Source organism: Paroedura picta, chromosome 2 (genome assembly GCF_049243985.1).
Source record: "Paroedura picta isolate Pp20150507F chromosome 2, Ppicta_v3.0, whole genome shotgun sequence".
NCBI lineage: Eukaryota > Metazoa > Chordata > Lepidosauria > Squamata > Gekkonidae > Paroedura > Paroedura picta.
In genome coordinates, this window is record NC_135370.1 from 33,080,642 (window position 1) to 33,106,576 (window position 25,935).

At 53.3% G+C, this 25,935-nt stretch overlaps 2 protein-coding genes across 9 annotated transcripts in view; both read right to left on the reverse strand.

The window, feature by feature from the left end:
- The window catches only part of HOXD3 (homeobox D3), an 88,674-nt gene that overhangs the window by 18,260 nt on the left and 44,479 nt on the right, over positions 1-25,935 (reverse strand). For 2 of the 8 annotated variants that reach the window (XM_077319637.1, XM_077319634.1), the window contains exon 2: positions 16,989-17,015. The exons of 1 other annotated variant lie outside the window; for it this stretch is intronic. The gene's annotated coding sequence lies outside the window, so the exon portion shown is untranslated. Of the gene's footprint in view, positions 1-222; positions 2,271-3,887; positions 7,925-11,357; positions 11,498-16,988; positions 17,016-18,102; positions 18,237-25,935 lie in introns of those variants that run through there. 5 more of the 8 variants (XM_077319636.1, XM_077319643.1, XM_077319638.1 and 2 more) reach the window with 5 other exon arrangements.
- On the reverse strand, positions 8,048-14,141 carry HOXD4 (homeobox D4). Its single transcript, XM_077319645.1, has 2 exons — positions 12,428-14,141; positions 8,048-11,974 (listed from the first exon to the last, which is right to left on the reverse strand). Exons 1-2 carry the CDS (start codon positions 12,867-12,869, stop codon positions 11,643-11,645), a joined length of 774 nt encoding a protein of 257 aa, XP_077175760.1. The 5' UTR covers positions 12,870-14,141; the 3' UTR covers positions 8,048-11,642.

The following is a 25,935-nucleotide window of genomic DNA, read 5'->3' on the forward strand; positions in this document are numbered from 1 at the left end:
GTTCGTCTTCTCCTCGAAGGCCGCCATCTGGGCCGAGCAGGTCAGCCCCACGGAACAAATACCTGGATTCTCAGCCAGAAATGACCCTCCTCCTACAGACCCAGAGACCTGCGTCGGGGTTCGTCTGGTCTCACAGTCCGCTGGGAACGGGCCGGGGGAGGGGAGGGGGAGGGCAGGTCAGCTTTGGGATTCAAGGCTGGGGAAGTTCATGCAGTTGCTTACCTGCGTCCCTGCTTATTGCTAAAGGGGGGGGGGAGCAATACCCTGTCTTTTCCGCTCTCAAAATCTGTGGGCCGGCAGGCTGGAGACTCTCTTCTTCCGCCTTTGTTCTTCAGACAATACTCTCCTAAACCTGATCTTGCGGCTTCGCACGGACATTTCCATAGACCAGTATTCCCGATAGACTAGAAACTGAGGCTGGAGCTCCAATAAAAAGAAAGCGCGTGGAGTTCTGAGTTTGTGGGCTTAATGGGGGGGGGGCGCGCAAAACCTTCTGCGATCAACCCCACGGAATAAAAGGCGCCAATTGGCTGGTGAAGGTCCCCCCCCCCTTTTTTTTCTTTTTTTTGAGAAGTAGGGAGCCTGAAGTCCAGATACATCACCGATATAAAGATAATAATAATTATTATTATTTTAAAAGGGCAACCCTGTGTAATAAGAAATAGAGAAGCTGCCTTTGAATACCAGGTTATTTGTTCACGTGCTCCTGGGAGTGGAGCTGGTTCTGATTAAGGTCTGTGCTCCGCACCCACCCACCCACAATTCGGCATCATCTGGAAATCCTCCCCCAAGATCCTCCATCTAGGTGGCTGTGGGGTGGGGTAGGGCCACCCCAAGGGCCCACAGACCCCCCATCAAGATGTCAAGGGGGGGCTTCACTGGCAGTCCTGTGCCAAGGGGTATCCCCCAAGGAACCGAAAACTTTCTTTACCAATCGATGTCCATCCAACCACCTCAATTATTTTAGCGAAATATTTCGGGGGAGGGAGGGAGGGACAAAAATGCCTCAGACCTGGTAGGAAATTGGAGACAAATTAAACCACCGCAGCCAGTTTGGCTCAAGAACCGCTATAGCATTATAATAATCTGTAAGTAAAACAAATGGTGTGTGTGTGGGGGGGGATCATGTCAGTGGCAAGGGAGGGGCTTCCCCCCATCGCTCCTCCAAAGAATTATGAGTTTAAAGCCTCAGGACGGGATAAAAGATAGCTGTGGATGGGCTGGCAGTTTCCAAAGTTCCTGCTTGGGACGTGATCGATTGAGTTTCGGTTGTTTGTTTTGTAAAAATCCATTGACAATACACTTTTGCCCGAGCTTAATATTGCCATAATCTTCACCTTTTCTTTCTTGGTGCTTTTTTGTGTGTGTTGTCATAGGGGATGAATGAATTCGGAGAAGCTGAATTGGGAATGAAAGAGCGGTCCCCTTTCATGCCCCAGCACCGAACCGGGAATGCCCTTCGTGAAGGTTTTGCGCTTGGACCCCTCTTAGATCCCGTCGCCGTCCCTTCCGGAGAGGTCCCGCACCGAGGATAACACGAGCGTGAGATTCGGCCCCTGGCTCCTTTGTCTCTCATGTCACTTGGCTCTCGGGCAGGCACCCGGCCTAAGCTAGAATCTCCCATGATTTCATGACCACCCGAAGCAGAGAGATGTGACAGTCATGTATGGCTTCCCAAGACGCCCCATAAGAGTGTGGGGAGCATTTAGCTAAACGACTCTGCTTTCTCCTGACAGGGCGAGCCAGGTTTTTAAAAAAATGAAAGAAAAAGGGGAGTCCTTTTTGGCGAAGTCCAGGAAAGACTCCGGCCTAAGGATGGGCACTGCTTCAGGGGTGGGAGGGGGGGTTGGAGTCCTTTCTTAGCTGGAGAGATTCTGGCCGGACTCAAGCTCTTTTTCGGCCTACCTCGCGCATCCTGGTGCGGAAGGAAGGGAGTCCCGCTGGGTTCGGTGGGGAAGCGGCCCCGAGGATCGTGGCCTATTGATTTCACCAGGGGCGGCGTTCTTCTCCCCTGCAAGCCCCCCCCCCCATATACACACATCCCACCATCAGTAATGGAAAGATAGCTCCGCATCCAATTGAACCTGGGAGGCTGAGGAGGACCCGCAACGCGGATCATCAATCAAGCAAAGACCAAGGTGTGTGTGTGTGGCTGGGGGGGGGGGGGAGAGTGAAGAAGAGAAGACAAAACGCCTCCCAAGCCTTTCTGCAGAGAGAACTTCTGCGATCAGGACAGCAACCCGCTGGAAATAGCGCGCTTCACCAACAGAGAAGGGAGCAAACCTCCAGTCGAAAAGGCTATGGGCCAAGTGGCGCTGGGGAGGGGGCAGGAGGGGGGGATGGGGTGGTGATCCAGTTTGGCCGAGATCCGTCTGATCTAAGGCTTTCCCCTTCTCAGCATCTGTCCGTAGAGCAACAAAACCGACAGATTTACGGTCTCTGCCGGGGCTCCTTGCCCACCCCCCTCCACACCCCACCCCTCCGTCGCCCCCCACCCACCCACACGGATCCGCTTCGCACCCTTCCAGGAATTACTTACGATGATTTATAACGGCAAAGCCGGCAATTGTCAAACTGATAAAATATACGGGGCGCGATGGGCAGGGATCAGCCCTTTCCGTCCCGGGCTCGGAGGGGCGGATCCTGAGCGGTGCCTTTCTCGGCTGGAGCTCTGGAGGGTTTTTCCTGGGGCCCAAAACCTCGAGGACGGGAAGGAGCAGGGAAGGGAGGGAAGCGCTGCCCCCCAGCCACTGTCCTTCCACTGGTCATCTCCGAAGAAGGGAATTGACGCCTTATGGCGCGAAGGGAACCTGCGCAACGCAAGGCAAGCAGCTCCCTCGATGTCCCGACCGGCGCAACGGAAGCCATAAAAAAAACACGCTCTTGGGTTTATTATTTCTGTTCAGGAAAAGGTCTCCAAGCCAGGCTTAGTCAAGAGGAGCCGGGTGGCAGAAAGGGCGCCCGAAGGGAAATCCAAAGGGGCTTGGAAGCATCGTTTTCGGGTTGCGACCGCGCACGCTTTTAATATGCACCGAGCACCGATGTGCGTGCATACGCGCACCGACATTGCCCTTCGCCATTCCTCTTGCGCTGGAGGCAGCTGAAATCAATCCTGGGCACCGTGAATTAAATGCCAGTTCCCAGGGCCAGGGGGTTCCCCTTCCTCGCCTTCCAAAGCCACTGCTCCCCACCCCCGCTCATTGTGAACAACAACAACAACACAACAACAACAAAAATGTTTCCCGGCCGAGGTCTAAACCCAAAACTCCGCCGAATCGCCACCACCGCAGCCTAGTCGGGTCTGGACGGGGTGTGGGGGAGGGGTGGTGAAGGACCCTTCGGATTCATGACCTATTGGTTAAAGTCCGCCTTGGGTAAAAATTTCAACTCGGTTGGATCGCCTTCTATTATGACGCAAACTCCACAACAAAACGGCCCCCAAAAAACCCTCAGCAACCCCAAAGTACGACCTTTGCCTGAAAGGGAGTTCAGGGCCTTTTCTCCGCTTTCCTGAATGGGCAGCAGATGCCCTGACAACCCCCATTGTTCCCATTAAGATCTCAGCAACCAGTAAATCTTCCCCCAGTTCCCCCACACAGGAAGCTTCCTTGGCCAAATCTTCCCATTCTCAGCCCCCCCCCCCCCGCCTCTCCCGGTACCCTAATCTCTCATAGTAAAGGGTAAGCATTGGGGTCCCGGCCTCCCCCCCAACACACACACACACACACAGCCACCCCCCCCCCCCCCATATGCCCGGAACAGCTTCTGCCTGGAGAGCCCGGCTGCGGATCAGCCAGGAAAGGGGGAACCTATTTGTCAAACCTTTGACAGCTTAGTTCATTAAGTATCTCGAAATATAAAAGAAAAGAAAGAAAATGGGTACATACCAAGGCTTCGCTTTCTTTCTTTCTTTTATTACGAGTAAAGGAGAGGAGAGGAGAGAGAGGGAAAAAATATATCTAGATATTTGTTTTGTTTCCCTTCGGCTGTAGCCAAAAGAGCTAGGAGTGCGTAGAAATCGCCCGAGCCCCTTTGTATTATTATATTCTTGGGATCTCTTCAGTTTTCAGGTCTGATAGAGTCCTTTCCTTGGCAGATTAATGACGACTCCGTGTTTCTTAAGGGACGCGCTGAATTAATTATTTCGCCCATCACGTGGTCGGGACTTGGAGAGAAATCTATTCTTATCATCTTCCCTCGCACTTGGCCAGGCGAGCTGCCTTTGCGGAGACTCTGCCCTAGCGAGCATGATTTGGGGCTACAGGGTTATATTTAAACCTCTCCCACCTCCGCCAGCAGCCTCCCCCCCCCACAAAGAAAAAGGGGGGGAAGGAAAAGGAAAGCGATCAGGGGGGAGGCTTGGCAAACATGGCCGGTGGAAGGCGTGCGAGGCGCTCCATTGGAAAGGGTCCCCGATTTACTGGAGGGGGAAGGGGGGGCTTTGATCTTCTCTCTCTCTCTCTCTCTCTCTCTCTCTCTCTCTCTCTCTCTCTCTCTCTCTCTCTCTCTCTCTCTCTCTGTCTCCCTCCATCCTGCCCTCCTACCATAACAACGAGCCGGGGAAGCAATATACAAAATGATATTGATGTCTTTGGCGGAAGGGAATCGCCGCTGAGCAGAAGGCGCTGCGAAGCTTCCACAGAACCGCATTTCCCCAGCGCCGGCTGGCCGGCTGGCGCGGGCTCAAGGGCGCTCCAGCCCCCATTCCCGGTCCCTTCGGGAGTCCCGACCGCTCAGCCCGAGAGCATCGCAGCTCCAGAAGCAGAGGGAAAGTGGGGGGGGGGGGGAACACTGGGGCCCAGTGGAACCTTCAAGGATCCCTCGATGTCCGGACGGATCCTGGTGTAGTCCTGAAGGGGCCACTTGCTTTCCGGGCTAAGGGGAGATCCCGGCCTTGTTGTTCAGAGGGGACAAGCCATAGCTGGGGTGTGCGTGTGCACACGTAATTGTATACCGGTATGTTTGAGTGGTCGGTAAAATGAGTACCCAGCTTGCTGGGAGTAAATGGTAATGACTGGGGAAGGCACTGGCAAACCACCCCGTATTGAGCCTGCCATGAAAACGCTGGAGGGCGTCACCCCAAGGGTCAGACATGACCCAGTGCTTGCACAGGGGATATCTTTACCTTTACCTATGTTTGAGAGAGAATTATGGACACAGAGAGGGGGGGAGAGAGAGTTGGGCAGGAGTCCAGCTGCACCTTAAAGGTTCCCAGAATGAGTGGCAGGGAGTGAGGCTCTCCTGCTCACTTCTCCAGAACACAGGAAGCGAGAGATCAGCTAGATTCCAGTCCAGGAGCAACTTTAGAGACAAACGAGGTTTTGGAGGGGCAGTTTTGGAGAGTCAGGTCTCATGCCTTCAAAATGGGTTTGTCTCCAAGGTGCCACCAGACTCCCATCTCGCTGCTCCACAGCAGATTGGAGCACCCAAGATGGCACTGCCAGCTGTCTTGGTCATTAGAAGTCAGCCAGAGCTGTCCCAGCTATCCTCAAACTGGGTGCAAGGGGGATCCATTAAGGCAGGGGTAGTCAACCTGTGGTCCCCCAGATGTTCATGGACTAAACTTCCCATGAGCGCTTGCTGGCAGGGGCTCATGGGAATTGTAGTCCATGGACTTCTGGAGGACCACAGGTTGACTACTCCTGCCTTAGGGGCTTGAGGAGGCATCACCCCTCCAGTGCCTCCTAAGAGCCAGTCTGAAACCTGACCCCCCACACACACACACAGGTCTTCACACAGAGCATCAACCCAACCCTCAAGGCAGTTCCTCCCCAGGGCACCTCTTCCTATCAGTGGGCCTGATCCACAAACTCTGAACCAGTCTTCCCAGCATGTCATGAATTGCAAGCACCTTGGTTCTGGTCCAGGGCTCCAATCTCAGAGACCTTTCCCTCTGGAACGGTTTCATTCCTCCCATGAGCCCTCACTCGAATGGGACTACTCGTGAGACAGAAGATACAGCCGGGCTCCACTCAATCCCTTTTGAACTCTGCCACAAGTTTCGGAGGAATATAAATGGTACGTATTGGCCGAGCAACGCATAAGGCTTCCATCCTTAACAAAAGTTGACACAAATTGCATTGAAATGGACAGCAAAGTCGCACCTTAGAAACCAGGAAGAGTTTCTTTGGGGGTCTAAACAAGCTTTTGAGAGGCAAAGCCCCTTTGTCAAGGTGGACATGGTTAGAGCTGACGCATGGCCCTCCCAAAGATCCAGTCCCAAGTAAACAAACGTAGGGCTCCACTTCCTACTTTCAGATGCCAACCAGTAGGAGGAATTCATCACGCAACCCTAAGGATGCTTGGCCTTCCTCACTGGGTGGACCACAGTATGATTCTGTGTAGACCACTGAGTGCATCCATCAGGCCTGTTCAGTGGGACTTCCAGATGGCTACGCTGAAGAGCAATGCTGGCAGAGCCATTCCAAGGATGAAATGAGAGACAGGATCATTCCACCTTGGAGGCTGGATGGTCCCTCAGAGCCAATGAGGGCGGGCAATCCTGTCTCAGACATTCACTCACTCATGAGGAGGGGGGCTTTCAACCCAGGGGTCCACCATCCATAATAAGAAAACAAAGACCACTGCCTGTCCTTGCAAGCTTGTGGTGAGATTTACCAGTGTGGGTGACACACTTAGCTTGGCTGTAAATGCCTTTCAACACACCCACACACAAAACCCCTTCTGAAATTAGCCTTGCCTAAGGCTTCATTGATGGTTACTTGGCTCTTGAACATGTTGGCCAGAATTCAAACTGCTCCTTTAAGCGTACACACACACAAGCCCAGTGGGGGAGGGATTGTTTGCTGTTGAGGGTGTATTCTGAACAAGATGCTCGCTCGCTCTCTCTCTCTCTCATACACACAAACACACACACAAAGACAGACCACATTTGGAACCCTGAATGCCACAGTTTGACACAGGGGTAGTCAACTTGTGGTCCTCCAGATGTTCATGGACTACACTTCCCATGAGCCCCTGCCAGCAAACGCTGGCAGGGGCTCATGGGAATTGTAGTCCATGGACATCTGGAGGACCACAGGTTTACTACCCCTGCATTAGGGCACATGGAGAGCAAGATTCAAGTCCACTCAGAGCGACTTGACCCTTAACCTTTTTCTTCGGCTACAGGCCAACATGGCCACCCATCCAGAATTAACCTCATGGTGGACACGTGAATTGCAGTGCCGTTCTCACCAGAGTGGTGCTCTTCCAAGCCCATTGGCTTCAGAGGAGGGGTGGGGGGTCACCCGGCTAAGGATGGCTCTGATGGTCACAAGGTCCTTTGGATTCTTTCCAACGTTGGGAGCAAAGACTGAACTGGCCAGAGATTGTCCTGATCATGGTCATGGTTTCAGGCATAGACAAACAGAATATCTTATTAGACGCACATGGCAAGAGGTTGAAAATCAACCTGTGCCATATAAATGATCGTGGGTTTTGCCCCGCCTCCTTAACCTTTCTGATACTGGGCCAGTGACCCACATTTTATTTAGGAGCAAACCTCAGGTGAGGTTCGGCTTCCTTGTCCAATTGGCATGCTTGGGAGTCACTCCAGCTGAGGTTTGCTGGGCTCCTTTCTGAGTAAATACACTGAAGGCAGCCCCAGGCAGCTGCAGTCTGACACAGATTGCCTTGGATGTAAGTCTTGCTGAATCCAGTGGCTGCCAAGTAAAAAACGTGTGTCAGGCTTTTCCGGGCCCAGGCCCAGCTCTGTTTGGTGAACCTTCCCCCTGCATAAACCCATCTCTGAATACACAACTGAGGATCCAGCCAGGGCAACATCCATCAGGAGAGTTGTGTCCAAGTAGATGTGCAGCTATATCCATTCACAAAGTGGTTGCAGGGTCACGTAGCAGGTAGGGGCCTCTTCGTAACACCCCACACACATTTGCACCCGTGCACAGCAAGGTATATTTCCCAAAGACCAGACCCGTTTTCAAATGTGACATGCCGATCCTAAGCAGAATGAAGGATTTCTGACAGCAGAGTATGCTTCCCATGTCTTCTATTGCAACGGACAGAAAGAGGGCTTGCACCAAAACCATTTGTATAAATAATGCTTTAATCAGAGGCAGCAAAACAAACAAACAAAAAATTTGGCCAACATCTAAAAAACATTTCACAGTTAACAAAAGAACTGCCACAGGGCAGCTTTTCTTTCTCTCTTTTCTTATCACAAAGGTTGTGGTTATTGTACAGCTTTGCATCCCTAAGAAAACAATATCAACAACCGAAAGGATCCTCCCCCCCTCCCCTTTCAGCTTGAGAGCAGGAAGATTTCGGGGGCCTTCAAAACAGGCTTCATCGTCATTATAACGCTCCCCCCCCCAATAAATGGCAGCCTTCCTTCTCAAAGCCCACCTTGGGCCAAATGTTAACACCCAGGCCCCTCACAGGCAGGAGAGTTTTGATACCAGGTCCCCTTCCATCATAATTTTTCGGGGGCTGACTAAGATAGTTGGCAATGAGACTTAAGAACTTCAAAAAAGGGTGCTCAAAAGGGGTCTCCTTCCCCTCCCTCCCAGCAGGACTTTGTTAGACCCTGAAAGGGGGGGAGACATTTGCCTCCAGCTCCATTAGCATAACAAAAGGACTCTGGCCCAGTTCTTCACACTTCCAAGCTGGGGTGGGTGGGTGGGTGGGACGGCTACATGGCGAAGTCAAATTTGTCCCCTTGGCTGTCCCCTTCCAAAACATGTCGACTTCTAAGTAAATCTCACTGTGTTCAATGGAGCTTAATTCCTCTGTAGACCGGAAGATGCTAAGCCTTACCCTCACCAGCCTGCAGTCTAGGTTTGGAGCCATACAGGGGCAATTTCCCCCCTGAAATCGGTGGAACTTGGTTTTGAGTCAACCTGGGTTGGGGGCTTCAGTCCCATGGGACCCTACAAGGGTGGCACTTCTTGGTAAGCATCTTTGGGATGGAGCAAACGCCAGGTCTCTCTCTCTACCTCTCCTTCCCTTCTGGATTCCTGTCCAGGATATTCGTCAAATCCTGCAGCCCTTAACACAGGAACTGCCTCTTCCCCCTAAAATATACCCTCTTGATTCAATGGGACTTGCTTCCGGGTATGTTGGCCTAGTGGGAGGTTTGCTTTGGGGTCCCTCTTGCTCAGCTCTGGGTTTGTCAAGCAGCGGAGCCCCCTGGTTTCCTCTCCCCGGCCTAAAGCCAACAGCAGCAGATTTCCCTTTCCTGAAGTCCAGGGGGCTGGTGGAAAAGGGACCTGGGATACAGCAGAGAGCCCAGCAGCGTTTCCGTCCCAGGCTCGAGTTTTCTGCTGCAGAGTCTGGTGTCGGCGGCTGCTTTTCTGGGCTTGGGAAAAGGGGAAAGGACTGGGGGCGTCCAAAAGGTGAAGGGTTTAGAGGTCATCCCTCCCGGCTGGAATACGGCTAATCGAACAGAAAATTTGTCCTCTGGATGAACCGGGCTATGCAATTTAGCGTCAGTTCAGTCCCCCCAAAAAGCCCCAAAGCTTTTCAGCCTCTCGACGTGACGGCGTCAGAGAAGAAGACATTTCTGCTCTGCGTGGACGCGGCGCTTTTTGTCACGGAGACAATGACGCGGATAATGCAGGAAAATCCATCTTTAATATCCCGACGGGCCGATATTCAAGGGGCTCCCGGGGAAGAGGCCGGGGAGGCCGGCCGGGCGCTCAAAAGAGAACAAAGAAGGAAGGGGAGCCGGCAGACAAAAGAGCTGGGAGGATCCCGATCCTAAAAGGCTACGGATCGAATTGGAGGTTGAGCCCGGCCGGTTTCCACTGGCACCCACTTCCCTAAGAAACTAGCGCGGAATCAAGATTTGGGGGAAGAAAAGAGGGTTCCCCGAATAAAGCCCCGTCTGTGGCAGAGCTATTCCTTTCTGCTTTACCGAATCAGCCCCCCCTCCCTCCCTTTCTTCTCCTTTCCTTTCTTGCAAGAGTAAAAGCCTTGAGAATCCGCTCTGCCTGGGGGGCGCACCTGAAGGGCTTCCCAGGCATCGGAAATCTTCACCCCCACTTTTCCTTGAAGGTCGCCTCCCCACCCACCCATCCACCATGGAGCCAGTCCCGCGAAAAACCCGCGGGGCTGGCTCCCGAGGAAGCCTGCTGGGCGACAGGGCCGTAGAATCCGCGCTAAACCCGCAGACTCCCCTCGACTTCTTCCCCGTGGCCCCGAGTCCTTCTGGGTTGTGGGCGGCAAAACTGCGTCCCTTTCTCAAGCCAGAGGGGCGGCTGCCTTGGTTTGGGTTTTTCCGCTCTTGGCATGGTCAGGAGAACCACAGTCTGCGCCGAGGCAATATTGCCAAAAGCCTGAAATCAAGGTCCGACTTCAAGATCCAAATGTTCCCTTCCTGCGTCTTTCCTCCCCACAACTTTTCCGAAAAAATAAATATAAATAGCCCTGCTCCTCGGATCGAAAGAGACACACACTGGATCGTTCAGCACACGTTAGTCCCAATACGACCCTTTAAAAACAAGCCGAAGCCAAAGCGAGGGGGGGGCATTAAAAATCCAGCCGTAGATCCAGGGGAAAAAAAGAAAAGAAGTCGCCGGGGATTCAGCAATAAGGTTCATAGAAGGCAGATCACCTGGAACAACCGTTGGAATTGTTGTAGATTTTGGGGGGTTGGGGGTGGGAGGGGGTCATTAGAAGCCCTTGGCTCAAAGGAGGGCGCATTATTTGCTATTTGAGGAAGCCTTTTCAGTCCGTTTCATTGGAGCCAGATCAGGGCTCCTTCTCATCCTCTGTTAAGATCTAGAAAACACGTCCCCCTCTCTCTCTCTACACCAGGATCCGAAATCAAGGTCGGGAGAGGGGAGGGGGGAAGATAAAGTCTTCCATTTTTGCTATTATGAACAATCTCAGCAAAGCTGGGGGGAGGGGATACGCCTTTTCACTCTTTTTGGTCCGGCTGTTTCCTTCCTTTCCCCAACCAATAAATAAATACACTAACAACCATTTAAAAATAACAATAACCCGTTTTCGTTTCATGTTTTTAAAAATATTCCCGAGAATACTGGGGGGGGAGGGGTTACACTTTTTTTGGAAAATCCTCAAGCAGTGTGGGTGTGGGTGTGGGTGTGGGTGTGGGTGTGGGTGTGGGTGTGGGGGGGGGGAAAGTCCACACATTCTCGGCTCAGACTTGGGTTCGGGCTCCCCTAGCCAAGCACCCAGCCCAGAAGGGAGCCAGAGAAAACCTCATCGTGGCCCAAAGAATCGGGCGCCCGCAAACCTTCCCTTGGATTCCGGATAGGCGGCCAAACCGGCTTGCAGGGGGTGGGCTGGGGCGGGGCGGGGGACACCCTGTGTATGTCTACCGGAAAAGTCTTATTAAAAATATTTCTCTCTATAGATCTCTATCGTTTCCTCACCAGCCGGCGGCACAGTTTGTCTGAGCGGTCCTCGGGCGGTCCGGTTCGTGCGGAGTCCTCCGGGTCGGTCCTCTGGGCCTGTCCGCCAAGGATCTGCGGCCACTTGGAGAGATTTCGCAGGGCCGGGCCGACTTCCCTCCGGGCCGCCCGTCGGTTTGGTGCGAGCGGGACGGTGTTTGGGGTGTCTTTGGGTGCGGGAGAGGGAGAGCGGCTCTTGGCCGCCGGCTCGGGGTAGTTCCGCTCCGAATCAACCCGTGGAAACGGCCCGTCCCCTTCCCACGTCTCCTACAAAGCGATCAAGTCCGTCTGGTGCTCCTTGGCGACCGTCTGTAATCGCTGGCCGGAGGCGGCGGCGGCGGCGGCGGCGGCGGCGGGAGAGCCCGCGGTGCGGCCCTTGGTGTTGGGCAGCTTGTGGTCTTTCTTCCACTTCATCCTCCGGTTCTGGAACCAGATCTTGATCTGGCGCTCGGAGAGACACAGCGTGTGGGCGATCTCGATGCGGCGGCGCCTGGTCAAGTAGCGGTTGAAGTGGAACTCCTTCTCCAGCTCCAGGACTTGCTGGCGCGTGTAGGCCGTTCGGGAGCGCTTGGGTTCCCCGCCGGTGTAGTTGGGGTTCACTGGGGGGGGGGGGCGGAAGGAGGAGAGAGATCAGAGGCAGGGCTTCCCCGCCCGCGCCCCCCCCTCCCCGAAGCCCCCAACCCCCTCTGCCTCCCGCTCCGCAGAAGCCCCCCAAAGCAAGCAAGCCGGGGCATCATGGCTCCCGTCGCCATGTGGTGGCTTCATACACGATTGCCTTCCTCCGGTCTCCCTCCCCCCTCCCTCCCCCGCCTTCCTCACCGGCTTCCCCATAGCCCGCTGAAACCGAGCCTTCCTGCGCCTCCGCCCCCCCCCCCCCCCAGCCAGCCCGCCAGCCTCATGGCCTGTTCGAGCAGCCACGGAAACGTTGGGCGAGCCTCCTGGACTACCTCGCAGGGGTAGGGGAGAGGAGGAGGAGGAAGAGGAGGAGGAGGCAGGAGAGAAGGCCGGTCGGGGTGGCGGAGGGGGGGGGCTGCGGGGGGCTTCTCGCTTACCCGAGTTCACGTGGACTTTCTTCATCCAAGGGTAGACCACCGCCGGGGGCTTGAGCGCGCCCACCGCCGCCGCCGCGGCCCCGTTGGGGCTCTTGAGGGTGTCGTGCTGGCCGCAGGCTCTCCTGGCCGGCAGGGGCGGCGGCGGGCAGGGGTCGGCCGGCCCGGGGAAGTGGCTCGGCGGCGCGGAGGGCTCCTGCCCGTGACCCCGCGCCTGGCCCGCCGCGCCCGGGGCATTGCCGCCGCCGCCGCCGCCGCCGAAGGTCTGCTCGCCGTAGCCGGCCCGCGGGTAGAGCGCCTGGGGCGCGAAGTCGGAGCCCGGCGCGGGGGCGAAGTAGTCGGCGGCGCCCTGCTCGCCGAGGTAGCCGCCCTGCAGGTACTCCTCGCACGGCGGGAACTTGGGGTCCACGTACTTGGAGTTCACCATATAGGAGCTCATGGCCATTAATTTCGGGGCGGTGGGAAATACTAATTTTTTTTTTCTCGTGTTGTCTTTTTTCCCTCCCCGCCGCAAATCCCTCCTCCTTGCTGTCAACTGAATAAAGTTGGGCGGCCACGTGACCGGCGCGGCCAATCCGGGAGCGGAGAGGGGGACCACCGGATCTGTGCGCGCACCTCATAATTGCCACCAATTTCCCCTGAAGAATACACCGGGAACCCGGGGGACCCGGCGGAGGGGGCTCGGCCGCGCCTCCAAACCTCCCCTCCCCAAGGAGAGGTGAATATCATAAAGCACGATTCACCACGCCAGGCCCGGCACAGCCCCCCCTCACTCTCCCCCCCCCCTACTAAACCAACCTGCCAGGTAAATCCAAGGCTTTTGTCTCGCCGACTATGTTTGGGGTTAACCTTCGATGCCCTTCCGTCTAATTTTGGGCAATCCTATGCAAAAGGTTAGTGGGTTAGGTTGAGCCAGCGTAGGGGGGGGGGGGAGGTGCGCAGGCAGAGGCGAATGCCGAGGAGGGAGGCCCAGAAGCCAGGAGGAGACATCAAACGAGAGGGCAAAATGACGCACAATGGGCTGTCCTGCCTTTGTTCGGCTGGGGTCAACCAAAAGTTACCAGAACCTAGTTGGGCGGCATCAGATCAGACAATGAGTAACTAGCTTCGAATTTACTCCCAGGAGTTTTTTTTGGGGGGGGTTCTTTTTTATTTATCTGTTTCTTTATAATTGCGTGTATTTTTCTAAGCCATACCACACCAAAAACAATGCAATCTTCTGAAACGTTCAGCTTTAGAAGAAAAATTACATGTGACTTAAACAAAACAGGGTTTATAAGATAATGCCCATGTCCTATTGCTTGTAGCCCCCCCCAAAAAAAACACAAACGCGCGCACACACACACACTTCCGAAGATGTAAAATCAACACAACTCCCTCCGAAAGAGCTGAAATCGACATAACGCTGATTTGAATGATATTGTACAAAATCTGGAAGACATTTGGAAATTGGGATTTTTTTTTTTAAGAATCTCTGATACCAGACGTGGTTCTAGGCATCTTTTATTGTGTTTCCATTCGTAAAACAACAAGACCTGACCAACTCGCCCCATTCCTTAGGCTAATTATATTTAAATGAACAGGTTTACAAAGGGATGCGCACCCTAAACATGATGAGCAAGAGGGAATCCACCGTGCCAGTGATCCTTAGAGACCCGTCTAGCCTTTAAAGCGTCTAGCCCTTTGCAGAAGAGTGAAGTTTTTGCATCGACCATATATTCCCCTAGAATCGAATCTGTGACTATGTAAACACCACACAAATTCGGTTCTACAGGGTATATATAGACAACGTCATTACGTTCTGGTTTTCCTCGACTGAGCGTCACAAAAGCCAGCGATGACCGGATCGTTAGAATCCCTTGAACATTCTTCCCGGGTCTGGAATTATGGAATTATGGATTCGAAGAAGCACAAAACCTTGTTACGTCAATAGGTTATTTCCGGGCGACAGCGATCTTTGGAAGGATTCCCAACCACGGGGCTCGAATCGTGGCTTATAACAAACCAGCGTGGACGCGTCAGGGTGTAAACAGTCACGGACAGAAATGAATCTGTATTTAACCTGGCGGTGAAGATGGGTTTGGCTACCCACCAGCATGGGATCTCCTCTCTTTTTAAGTCTGGGCTTGAATTAAAAATATTAAATAAATACCCTCCATGATCCCACATCGGGATTATTTTAAGAGCCTCCTGATCGAAAAGACAAGAGAAAAACAATTGACCTGGGAAACGAGGGGGGAAAAATAAACTAAGGTTGGGTGGAGGGTCTTTCAGGCGTTTCTCCGAATAACGGAGGTGCTTCTCCTCCCCAGAAGAGCCCTCCGGTTCCCCTTGCAGTGGCCTGGATGGTGAAGGGCAGGGCGGGAGGTCACCCTAAATCATTGACAAATATATCCCAGCGTTCCATTCTTTCTGCTTGGTGGACGGGAGAGCGGAGGAGTCCAAAAGTTCACGAATTGGGGCTGACCCAGTCCCTCTGCCTCGCTTTGCGGTCAGCTCTCGGTGACTCCAGCCAAGGAAGCAGGGGACAAATTGGGAAGTGGGTGGGAGGGGAAAGCTTACGTCTCCAAACTGTGGAAGGGCATTCAGGGTGCGTGGGCGAACAACGAGGGTCTCTTGTTTGTTTGTTTGTTTGTTTTCTTCCTTTTAGAGGGCTTGCTTTTTATCACGGAAAAGGCGGAAACGGGGTCTCTTAAGAGACGGCTGAACCCATACCTATTGGGGGGAGGGAAGGGTCTGAATAGACATTATCATTTCTAATTAGAAGGAGGGGGGAGAAGGACGGGATGGAGGGTCATTCTCCACCCTCCCTGGCTCCTTTTGATTAATAAGGATTTCAGAAACGTTGAATAGGTCAATGAGCCAAAGCAAGCGGCTCTAAGGGAAAATGCTTTTTTCCCCCCCTTCACGTTCCCCAATAATTGTGACTTTTTATCGGGGAGCCAGGGTGCGCAGTCCTCACGGAACAGGGGAGGTCGATAATATCGAGGAGATAATTTGGCTTGTAAATCGCCCCGATATCTTGCGCCATCCCGGCACATTTTCATATTTGTTAGACGCGGTGACCTGCGTTTCACCTTTATGGCCGAGCTCCCTCAGACAGGTCAAAGCTAAGGGGGTTATTGATGGACAAAACCCTTAAATATTCACCTCCTGCTTCACTGCCCGTACAAATGCTTTTGATCCAGCGGGCCCTGCTTTTTTTTTAGCGTATTCTGGGCCCCCATCAGCAAGCCAAACTTCTTCTGTTTAAAGGAGACATTTTCAAATAAAACCCGGGAAGATAGGCGGTTTCGTTCTCCTTCTTCTTTTTATTGCCTGGGTTGGTTTTTGTTGTGGGTTTTTTTTTAAGAGAGAGAAATCTGAGGGCGGCCCGGAGACAACTGGGGCAAAAGCAAGGAGCAGAGAGGAGGTTTTCGTGCAAAAGGAAAAGGGTTAGCCCACCCCTTCTTAAGGCTATGGAAAAAGACAAACAACTTTGAGGTTTTTGTTTGTTTTTGTTTTAAATAGCAAGGTGGACAGAAAACAGAACAGAACAGGACAGGACAGAACAGAACAGAAAGCCAGGTTTAGCAAGATGGCTTTCTACAGGAGCAGAGCAGGAGGGCATAAAGGGGAAATAGGAGAGGAAGTTTTGCAGAACAAAATCGGGTTTAGTGCATGCTAAACAGAGCTGGCGGTTTTCTTCCTCCCTTTAGGAAAATACACACACACACACCATTTTAAAACATTGGCATAAAACTGGCATGACATTCTCCTGCAACTGAGACCCTACGTCTTTCTTTCTTTCTTTCTTTCTTTCTTTCTTTCTTTCTTTCTTTCTTTCTTTCTTTCTTTCTTTCAGACTCCCCCCCCCCCTCGGGCCAGTACTAAAGGCCATCCCGACTCCTTCCCTCCTTCAGTTCCTACCAGGTTCTCTCAGAAAAACTCCCTGGTATCCATACCTCCCCATGGCTGTCAGCAACCGAATTCCCATCACCAACGCTGCGATCCTCAGAACATTGAGGCGGGTTATCTGTTCCCACCGAAACCAAGGGTCTTATTTCCGAAGGGCATACAGGAGGGGGAGGGGAATCTCCAAACACATACAGCAAAAAACAGGTCATTGGGACAATAGTTTATTCCCAGAAGCCGAGGGAGACGACCCCCCCCCCTCTGCCACTGGATTTGGAATTCCACACTCTGTTGTAGAGGTGATAGATTCGATGTTTGTCCCGTTCCCACGTTAATCCTTCTCCCTAGAGTACTTAGGGGAAAGGACACCTTTGCACCTGTGCAGTCCTGCAATTATCTCCCTAAAAACCGGGACATCCAAGTTTGCAGCGATCTGAAAGCCTAGATAGGAAGGGGGGGGAGTCAAGGAAGGTAAGGGGGGGCTCAAGAGGCCTGCTGCTGAGACACCAACATAGGAAAAGTTATGTACAGAATCCTCGACGACGAACGCATCCTTCTTCGCCACTTACATGACTAAAGAGAACCAGGTGAGGGCCGGAAGCCCACCTGATTCTGCTCCCTCTCTTCCCCCCTCCCCCTCAAAAAAAAAGACAAAAAAGAGTTTACTTACTGGAGAAGAGCAGCCATGGCGCCGCACCTGTTGCAAGAAGAAGGTTTGGGATGGTTACACATTTTAGTTCAAAGCTGATCGTCTTTTGCAGGTTTCGAGTGCTCTTTGCGCGCCTTGAGAGAAGCACGGCCACCGATCAGGAAAACACATTGAAAAGCAAACAAGCAAACAAACAAACACACCTTTCCTTCTGTTTCACAGTTCTTCAAAGATGCCTTCTCGCCCTAAGACGAAACTGCAAGCAACGCATTCGCTCAACCGCAGCCGGCGACACGAACCCTCTCCCATCCCGTCCCACCGGCGGTGCCTGAGAGGCGACCTGGCCCTGTGCGCCGGATCCTGAAGGCAGCTCACTCCGCCGAAGCGGAGAGGCGACCTGCGAGGCCCACCGACTCCTGCCCGGGACGGCTCCGGCGAGGGCACCCTTCCCTCGCCCAGGGCCGAACGATCGGCGCTCTCAAAGATTTCGCCGTCACCAAAACCGCGAACCTCCTAGCCAGGGGTGGGCTTGCTTGGCCTGGCTCTGACACCTGTCCCCCCCACCCCCTCCTCTTCTCCGCGGCCCACGTGCAGAAGAACCACGCGCCGTGTGTGTTTTGTTTTGTTCCAAATTAAGCGGCTTTGCAGAGGAGGCGACCGAGGACTATTGGATTTCTCAACGTGTCCCTTTCCTGCATTTTTTTTTTGACAGCGTCATGCTTGGGGGGAGGGGGGCCGAGGAAGGGGGAAGAGACTGGTCCGAAACGCGACCTGCGGCCGGGTCCGGAGGTGGCCGTGATTCTCGCCTCTCTTCTGAAGGGGTTCTGCTCCCTGCAGCTGCCTCCGAGCCTAACAGAGCCAGGGAAGGGGGGAAATACCCGGGCGCGGAAACCACGCTCTCCCCCGGCTTCGGAGAGAGGCTGGGAAACCTGGGAAAGCGGCGTGCCAGTCAACTCTTCGCGCGGAAACCCGATGGCACAGAACCGGCCGGAACCCGAATCAATAGACCTCTGCAGGCAGGGTTTCCCCTGGATCTGCGCTCTCCGCCCGTGCACATCGGCAGGAGATGCGAGAAAGAGATCGGCGCAGAGACAGAGAGAGACACAGACACACACAGAAAGAGAGAGCGACTTACTGTGGGGTTTCCCAACGAAAGAACCGGGCAGGAAGGGAAAGGGGGTCCCAACGCTGGGGTTTGCGGGCGGAAAGCTCCTTTGCCCGACGTTCCCCTTGTCACTGCGTCAAGGAAGTCAAGCGTCTGCACTTGTATGCTCTTAAACTAATTTATGGTGGGAATTATATTTTGGCTTGTCAACTCTCGAGCCATAAAACAAAGTTTATTGGGATCACGTGCTCCGAAGGAGCCATTCAGGGCCTCTCTGGGCGAAACAATAAATAACCTCCGGCTTTAAACTTTTATTCGCTTAAATAAAGAGGGGGCCTGGAAGGAAAGGAGAAGAGAAGGGGGGTGGGTGGGGGGGAAGGGTTGTGGGAGGCCTGGGTCCTATGAAATTTAAAGTAGTCCAAAATAGCCAGGATGATACGCGGGGCTGGCGTTTTGGAGAGTTGGTGGTAGTGACCAGAAAGCGGCCGAAAGGGCACTTTCGCTCCCCCTGGATCGCTCGTGAGGAAAGCAACGTGTGAATCCCGCGGTGAGTCGGTACGGATTCCCCGATTAAATGAATGAATGAATGAATATGTATGCAGGAGGCAGGGGGGAGGGGGAGGGGGCAGAGGGACTTTTAAAGCCACATAAAAGGCGGTCAGGTTGGAGAGACCCTCAGAGGCACCCCGCCCTTTCGTCGGGAGCGGAACATTTTGGGATCCGGCCGTCACCCGTTCCGAGCTCCCAGATGAGGCTGCGGGGGAAACGGACGGGGGAAACCTCAGAGGAAAACGGCTTCTTTCCCCTAAAATGTGTCTTAATTGGTGTCGGCAGCTGGAGGAAAAGGGACAGAAACCCAGGCTAAACCTCCATGGGCAGAAGCAGTCTACCTCCGGATGCTAGTGGAGGCTTGCAGGGGGTGCGTCTCTCGGCTTGGTGGCGTGTTTCCTTCCCCAAGGCCAATCTTTCGGGAGGGGGGGGGGCTTTGCCAGAGACCAAACGGTCTCCCAGCTGAGGAAAGGGGGGAAGGCTTGTAAAAAGGAAGCAAAGGAGGGGCGAGCGCATCCCGCGCCCCTCCCCCCGGGCTCGGATGGCGATCATAAAACAATAAAACCCGTCTGGTGTGGAAGGGGGAGGGGCTCTGGGGGAGAGGAGGGGGCGGGTGAGCAACCTAGCCTGGGTGGAATTCATTCATTCATTCATTCAAAAAAAAAAAAAAAAAAAACAGGAAGGGATGTTTTCCCTGGCCAGGAATCGCCCCCTTTCCTTTTGCGTGTAAAGGGGGGGGGGGAGGTAAAAAAATGTTTGGGATACTTTTCATTCTCTGGAACGCTGTTCTCTGTTTCGTTCCGTCTGGGGGGCAACGTTGGTGACAGTATGAAAAGTGTGCTCCTCCCCCCCCCTCCCCCGCCAACCATGAGGAATTAAAAAAAAAAAGACGTGCAAATGGGCAAAAATCCGCCTCCCACTTGGGCGTAGGAAAATAAGTCCCCGAGTTTAAACGGGGCTCTTCCCATCCAGGCCACAACACGCCGAATCAGCTGGCCTCAGCTATTCCCGCAACGACCTCGTCAAATGTTAGTTTTTATTTGAAAGAGTGAACGTCAGGGAGACCTTGGCCTCTTTGGGATGCGTCCCCCCCCCCCCGCCCTCACAGTGACCCACAATCCAGTTCGAAGAGCTGGGCGTTTACCTGAGTCTGAGACCCCCCCCCTTCCCTGTCCTCCACGCATCCCTGTAACGTTAGAGGGATCCAGGTGGATCCCCGTGTCGGCCGGAAGCCTGAGCCCAGGGGCAGCTTGAAGACCAACAAAGCTGAATTCGGGGCGCAAGGCTTCCGGGTGCGTGCCCACCTCTTCACTTATGCATGCCCTCAAATGCAGCTTCCTTGGTCGTCAAGGTGCCCCTGGACTCAAACTTTGACAGTGAGAGCTGTGGAAAGCAAGGAGGCTTTCGCAGGGGGCGGAGGATTTACCTCCAGGCGAGGCATCTCTTGGCTCCAGCCGAGTGCTTCGGTATTAAAAAGATCTGATACAGATGAAAACTTCTCACTCCTTCGTTTGTTTGATAAAGCGCTGTGGCAGAAATCCTGACAGTGACAATCCCGTAGACAGGGGTAGTCAATCTGTGGTCTTCCAGAGTACATGGACTACAATTCCCATGAGCCCCTGCCAGCAAAGGCTAGCAGGGGCTCATGGGAATTGTAGTCCATGAACATCTGGAGGACCACAGGTTGACTACTCCTGCCGTAGAAGGCAGGCTGGCTTTGATCGGCTGGATCAAACGCCCCCTTCCAAACAACCCCTTAAAAAAAAAAGAAAGAAAAGTTAGACTCAAGACGGATTTTCCTGGGGTACGGATTCGGGTCAGGAAACTGTTCGGAGGCCCTATGGCAGGACAGGTCGCTGCCACGCAAGGACCCCCCAAGCTGATAGCCTTGCATGAAAGCCCTCCCAGATATGACTCTTTGGTGATTGACAGACTGGCCGATTGGGTTTGGTTGGAATCTTTAATCAGAGACACTTAAAACGGAAGTTGAGCCAAAGTCCAAGCACTGCTGATCAAAGGGTGCGTGGCAGAGGGCATCTCAGCAATCCCTGTTGCCACCCACCCCAAAGAAGTCTGGCATGCCGGGTTCCAAGGTGGTCTTCACGCATGACATTTAGTTCATTCAGATAGTCTTATAGACTCAATCTAAAGTTGATGCGGGAGAGAACAGAGGCTGGGAATGGATAGTCTACTGTTATCTAGCTCTCCCGAGCAACGCAAGAAGCTCCGGAAAGACTCAAAAGAGGGCTCAAAAATAGTCTAAAAACCCTACCTCTAAAAGACTTAGATCTTAACCGACCTGAACCCCAGAACCCCGTACAGTCGACTGAACGAATGGGGATTTATTCACGGGGCTGTGGCTCAGAGGTAGAACATCAGCTGGCATGCAGAAGGTCCCACGTTCAACCCCCAGCATCTCCAGGGGAAAGGATCAGACCAGACCTCTTCCCATGACCCTGGAAGGCTGCGGTGGAGCTGGTCTGATTGGAGGAGGCGTGTATTTTGGAGTAGCTGTGAATGGAGGTGGAAGTCCAAGGTCTATGGGATTTAACACTCTTGGAGGAAATCACAGTCCCTCAAGTAGTTTAGGCGTTGACCGTTGGTTTTAAGATGCTATGCTAAAGTTTTGTTCCAGGGATACTGGGAGCTGAAGGGACAGGGTTCTCACCATCCCCCCCTTCCCCAATTTATTCCAATAAGATGTATACTGTCATCTGAAGCATTGGGGGAGGGGGTGCCAGTCTCCGTGCTGAACCTTCAGACTTCAGTTCCTGTTGCTCTCAAGGTCATTAAGAGCAGTGGGCTAATCTGGAGAGCCGGGTTTGATTCCCAGTCCTTCACACAGCTGGGTGACCTTGGGCTAGTCATGGTTCTGTTAAAGCTGTTATCATAGAGCAGTTCTCTCAAAGCTCTCTCAGCCCTATCTACCCTACAGGGTGTCTATTGTGGGGGTGAGGAAGAGCTTTTTAAGCTGCTCTGGGGCTTCTTTGGGTAGTGAAAAGTCGGGCATAAAAATCCAGCTCTCTTCTATTCTGCTCCTATCACATCCATTGACTGCAAATTGTGATACGTCTTAACACTTCTCAAGGTAGAGAAAAATGGGGCATAAAACCCAATTATTCTACTTCTTGTTTGGGTTATTGAACCCAACACAATCCTGAATAAGTGAGAGGACTTAGCCGTCACCACGACTTCTCTTCCTGTGTTGGCCATCTGTCCCAAGGAGAAGATCCCTCTCCAATATGTGCATAACTGTTTATGTCCTTTTCTTATTTGTTTCTGTATATCTTTCATTCATTTATACCTTGCCTTTCTCCCCAACGGGGACCCAAAAGAGCTCACAGCATTCTCCTCTCCTCCATTTTATTGTCATAAGAAATTTTTGAAGTGATCCAGGTCACCCTGGGATTCGAACCCTGGTTTCCCAGATGCTAGTTCACCACGCTCAAGCACTACGCCACCCTGGGTGGCAGCCACTGGCCAGAGAACTTGAGGTTCTGCTTCCTTCTGTCTGTAGCCACCCCCCCCAACCTGGAAATGGGGGGGGGAGCTGCAGCTGCCTCCTCACTACAGCATCAATCTCTTTGAGATCTTCCGCCACAATTGGGCTGTACCATTTGAAACTGCACATGGGGGGGGCATGACTGAAAATGCTTTAATTCCTCTTCTCTCCCCCCCCCCAAAAAAAATACCCAGCCATAGGAGGATCAGGCTGGAAGCCCTCTCAGAGAGATTTTGATTTTCTGCATGCTCTTTATTTTACATGCAGTCACGTGAACCCCCGCCCACAGTCTGCCATGGGACAGTCCAGTGGACACAGATCGCACAGCTCAGTCCAAACTAGTAAGCCCTTTCCACACACGGTGGGTAAGGCACGTTCAATGTGCTTTTGCAGCTATATTTTTTCTATGCAGAACAGGAAAATCTACTTCTGAAGTGCCTTGAAACTGCATTATCCAACGTGTGCGGAAGGGGTTAGTTTCCCACTGGATGAGCTGAGCGCTTGATATTTTTGAAGAAGAGAAGCCAATTACATGGTCTAGGTAGCCCACCATGGTCATAGGCAGTTGGCCAAACAAGGAAGTGGCCCAAGACTATCATGGCCTTTCCTTTCCACTTCACAGTGGCTTCATTAGGACCATTTATGCACTGGAGGTTTCGTGCCGTGCTGTAGGCTAGAGTTTTAGTGGTGGCAGGTTGCCCCACCTCTTTCTGCACCCACATGGGGGAGCATTTGGCCCTGGGCACCTCATCCGTCTCTGATTTGTGCTCCTGCATGGGAGCTGGGGCAGTGAAGTTCCCTGTGCATAAATGGTCTAGTAGAAGTCTCAAGCTTCATTTTTCTCTGCCCTGGAAGCATCCCCTTCCTTTCAATTGTTAACCCATTCATGAAGGAAACACTCTGTGTATGCTCAGAGACCTGCTGAGGGTCTCCTTTTTAACAAACTTATAGGATTGTCTTCTGCCAACCACCAAAGGCAACTGGATTCTGAAAACAGCCCTTTTTGGAAGGGGGGGGGGGAGGATTTTTGTTTATCTTGTGTTGTTGTTTTTTTAAGCTAGCTTTTATAGTTGGGGCCCAGAGCCAGGGAATGGACAGGACAGGGTGGTAGGCATTAAGTGGTAACAATGCTTTACCCAGTTAAGGGCTCAAAATGCCAGCGCCAATAAAGTTGCCACGGTGTCTTAAGAAGTCAGTTGAGAGCCTTTGCACCAACCCATTCAGTTGAGGCTGAGAGCCTCTGGGTAAGTGGCTTAATGCCCTGAAATAATAAAGAGGAAGAAATAAGGCAAATGGGCCGGGGGGGGGGGGGGGAGGGAGCCGCCATTCATGGGGTCAAGGAAAGCGGAAAGGCGGAGAAGTTCCCAGGTGAAAAACCACAAGGCTTGGAAAAATGGTTCCCGGGTGAGCAATCCAGGACTGTTGAAGCCTTCCAAAAATGACAAGGTGTGTGCCGAAGGTAGATGAGTCTGGTGTAGAGAATAGGGTTGCTGACCCCATATTTGGGAATACGTGGAGATATGGAGGCTTTAGGGAAGGGAGGGATTTTGGAAGGGAGCAGGCCACTGTCGAAAGCAGCCATTTTCTCCAGGAGAAGTGGAATATTTAAAAAGAAACAAATTAAAAAACGAGTTATGTGGTCTGGAGAGGTGTTGTAATCCCGGGAGATCCCCAGCTCCCACCTGGAGGATGTGAACCCTTGTACATAAGCAACAAAACCTTTTTTTCTACCCAAACATACTCAAGGCAAGTTGTCCACCTGGAGCGATAGAAAGAGGACTCAGACAGGCAGGTGAGCTTTCCATGAAATCTAGGTAATCTTTGGAGGAAAAAAAAGGATTCCAAAGACATTTTCCTGAGAAGCAGGCCAACGGATTCCACTAGCGCTCGTTTTCCAGGCATACCTGCCGGTTTGAATCTCAGCCTGACGAGGGAGTCTAGGATCAAAAGGCACCCCCCCTAGGTGTCTGATGTTTTCCCTGCAGAACCTGCAGAGATTGGAGTCAGACAGGGAAGGGGGGGGGGATCCCATGAGTATTTTGTCTCTCTCTGTGGCTTTATGTCAGCTGTCCCCTCGGAACATGGAAACACCCGCATTCATTGACTTGCAGTCCTAGAAGCCCTGAGCTGGACAGCCCAGGGGAGATGGATCCATCAGATCTCAGAAGTGAAGTAGGCTTTGGCCAGTATTTGAATGGGAGATCTCTGGGGGTGCCACCCCCACCCCCACCCCGCTGGATAGCGCTGGACTTCCTTCTGAGTAGACCAGCCTAGGATTGTTCCTTGCACATCTGTCTAACTCAGGGGTAGTCAAACTGCAGCCCGCCAGATGTCCATGGACTACAATTCCCATGAACCCTTGTCAGCGTTTGCTCATGGGAATTGTAGTCCATGGACATCTGGAGGGCCGCAGTTTGACTACCCCTGCTTTAAGGTGTCACTGGACTCTTGCCCGGCTGCAGCGCCCTGTAACTCGCCTCTGAGTCCACCTGTGAAGGACTGAGCAGCAAGGGGCGTGGTCCTGTGGCAGGAGGCCTTGCTTGGTCTTCAGCTAGTTAGTTAAACTCTCCCCAAATGGGACTCCCTCCGTTTTCTGCTAACAACAATCTTGTGAGGTAGGATAAGGCCCAAAGTCACCCAGCAAGTTTTCAGGGGGGGGGTCTGATCCAGAGTCTTCCCACCCTCTCACCAGGCAAGGGATGAAGATGCCAGGGCAGGAGGGAAGGGGGATTCCTCTCCCCTGTGTGGAAGGTCACTTGGCATCTTTTCTTTACTGGAAGAATGCCTTAAGAAGAATGCCTCCGAGTAACGCTACAGACCTTAACCCATCATTCTAGTTTCTATGGAACAAGCTACGCTGCTGGGTGTGTGTGTTAACAATTGCTGCTCGGGTGGGGTATGCTGTAACCTGCGAGGTGTAATAACATCCCAGCGGCCACAGATTGTCGTAAAGCTCTCCCTGGCGGCCCGGACGGGTATCCCGCCCCTGAACGGGGAGGCTCCACTTATTCAGCGCCGCTGATGAAGAGATGGAGAGTTAGTGACCATGTTACAAACGCAGTTATTCTGCCTCGGGGAAGCCAATTCCAGGCTGCCAGGGGAGCCACTGTAGCCGGGCTTCTTTTTTTGGGGGGGGGGGGGATCCGAGCCGCCTCATAGGTCCGCAAGGCCAGCTTTGTGCTGGAAGCGGGTGCTGGGATCTAAAAGGGCTCACCCCCCAGATGTCCATGGACTGCAATTCCCATGAGTCCCTGCCAGCGTCCTCATGGCAGGGGCTCATGGGAATTGTAGTCCATGGACATCTGGAGGGCCGCGGTTTGACTACCCCTGGTGTAGAGGAACTGAACGGGGACCCCTTTCGAAGCTGCCAGGAGAAATCGGTCAACGACCCCCGCAGAGCGCCGGATCTGAGCTTCGAGGCGGGAGCCTCGGAGAGATCCGCCGGGGCCAGAAAAGAGAAAGCGACGGGCGATCGAGGGGCGCCGAAGGTCAAGCCTGGCCAAGGGACACTTGCGGCATGACTGTGGAAGGTGAACCCTGAAAGGGTCGCATAAGACGAGGGCGTCTCGGCGCCGCCTGCAATTCGCTTTTATCACCCCCTTTTGGCCAGACAAGACGCGCAATAGAGCGAGGCGGGCGGGGGGGGGGGGGAGGAAGGGCCTTGCTCGCGGCGGGCAGGGTCGCCGGTTGGAGAGATCAAAGGGGAAGAGCAAAGGAAGCCGGGGGCAGAGGGACATCAAAGGGCCAGACAGAGGATGAGGCCGAGGAATAACGAAGGGCGACCCACTTGGGGCCCCCACCTCGACAAAAGG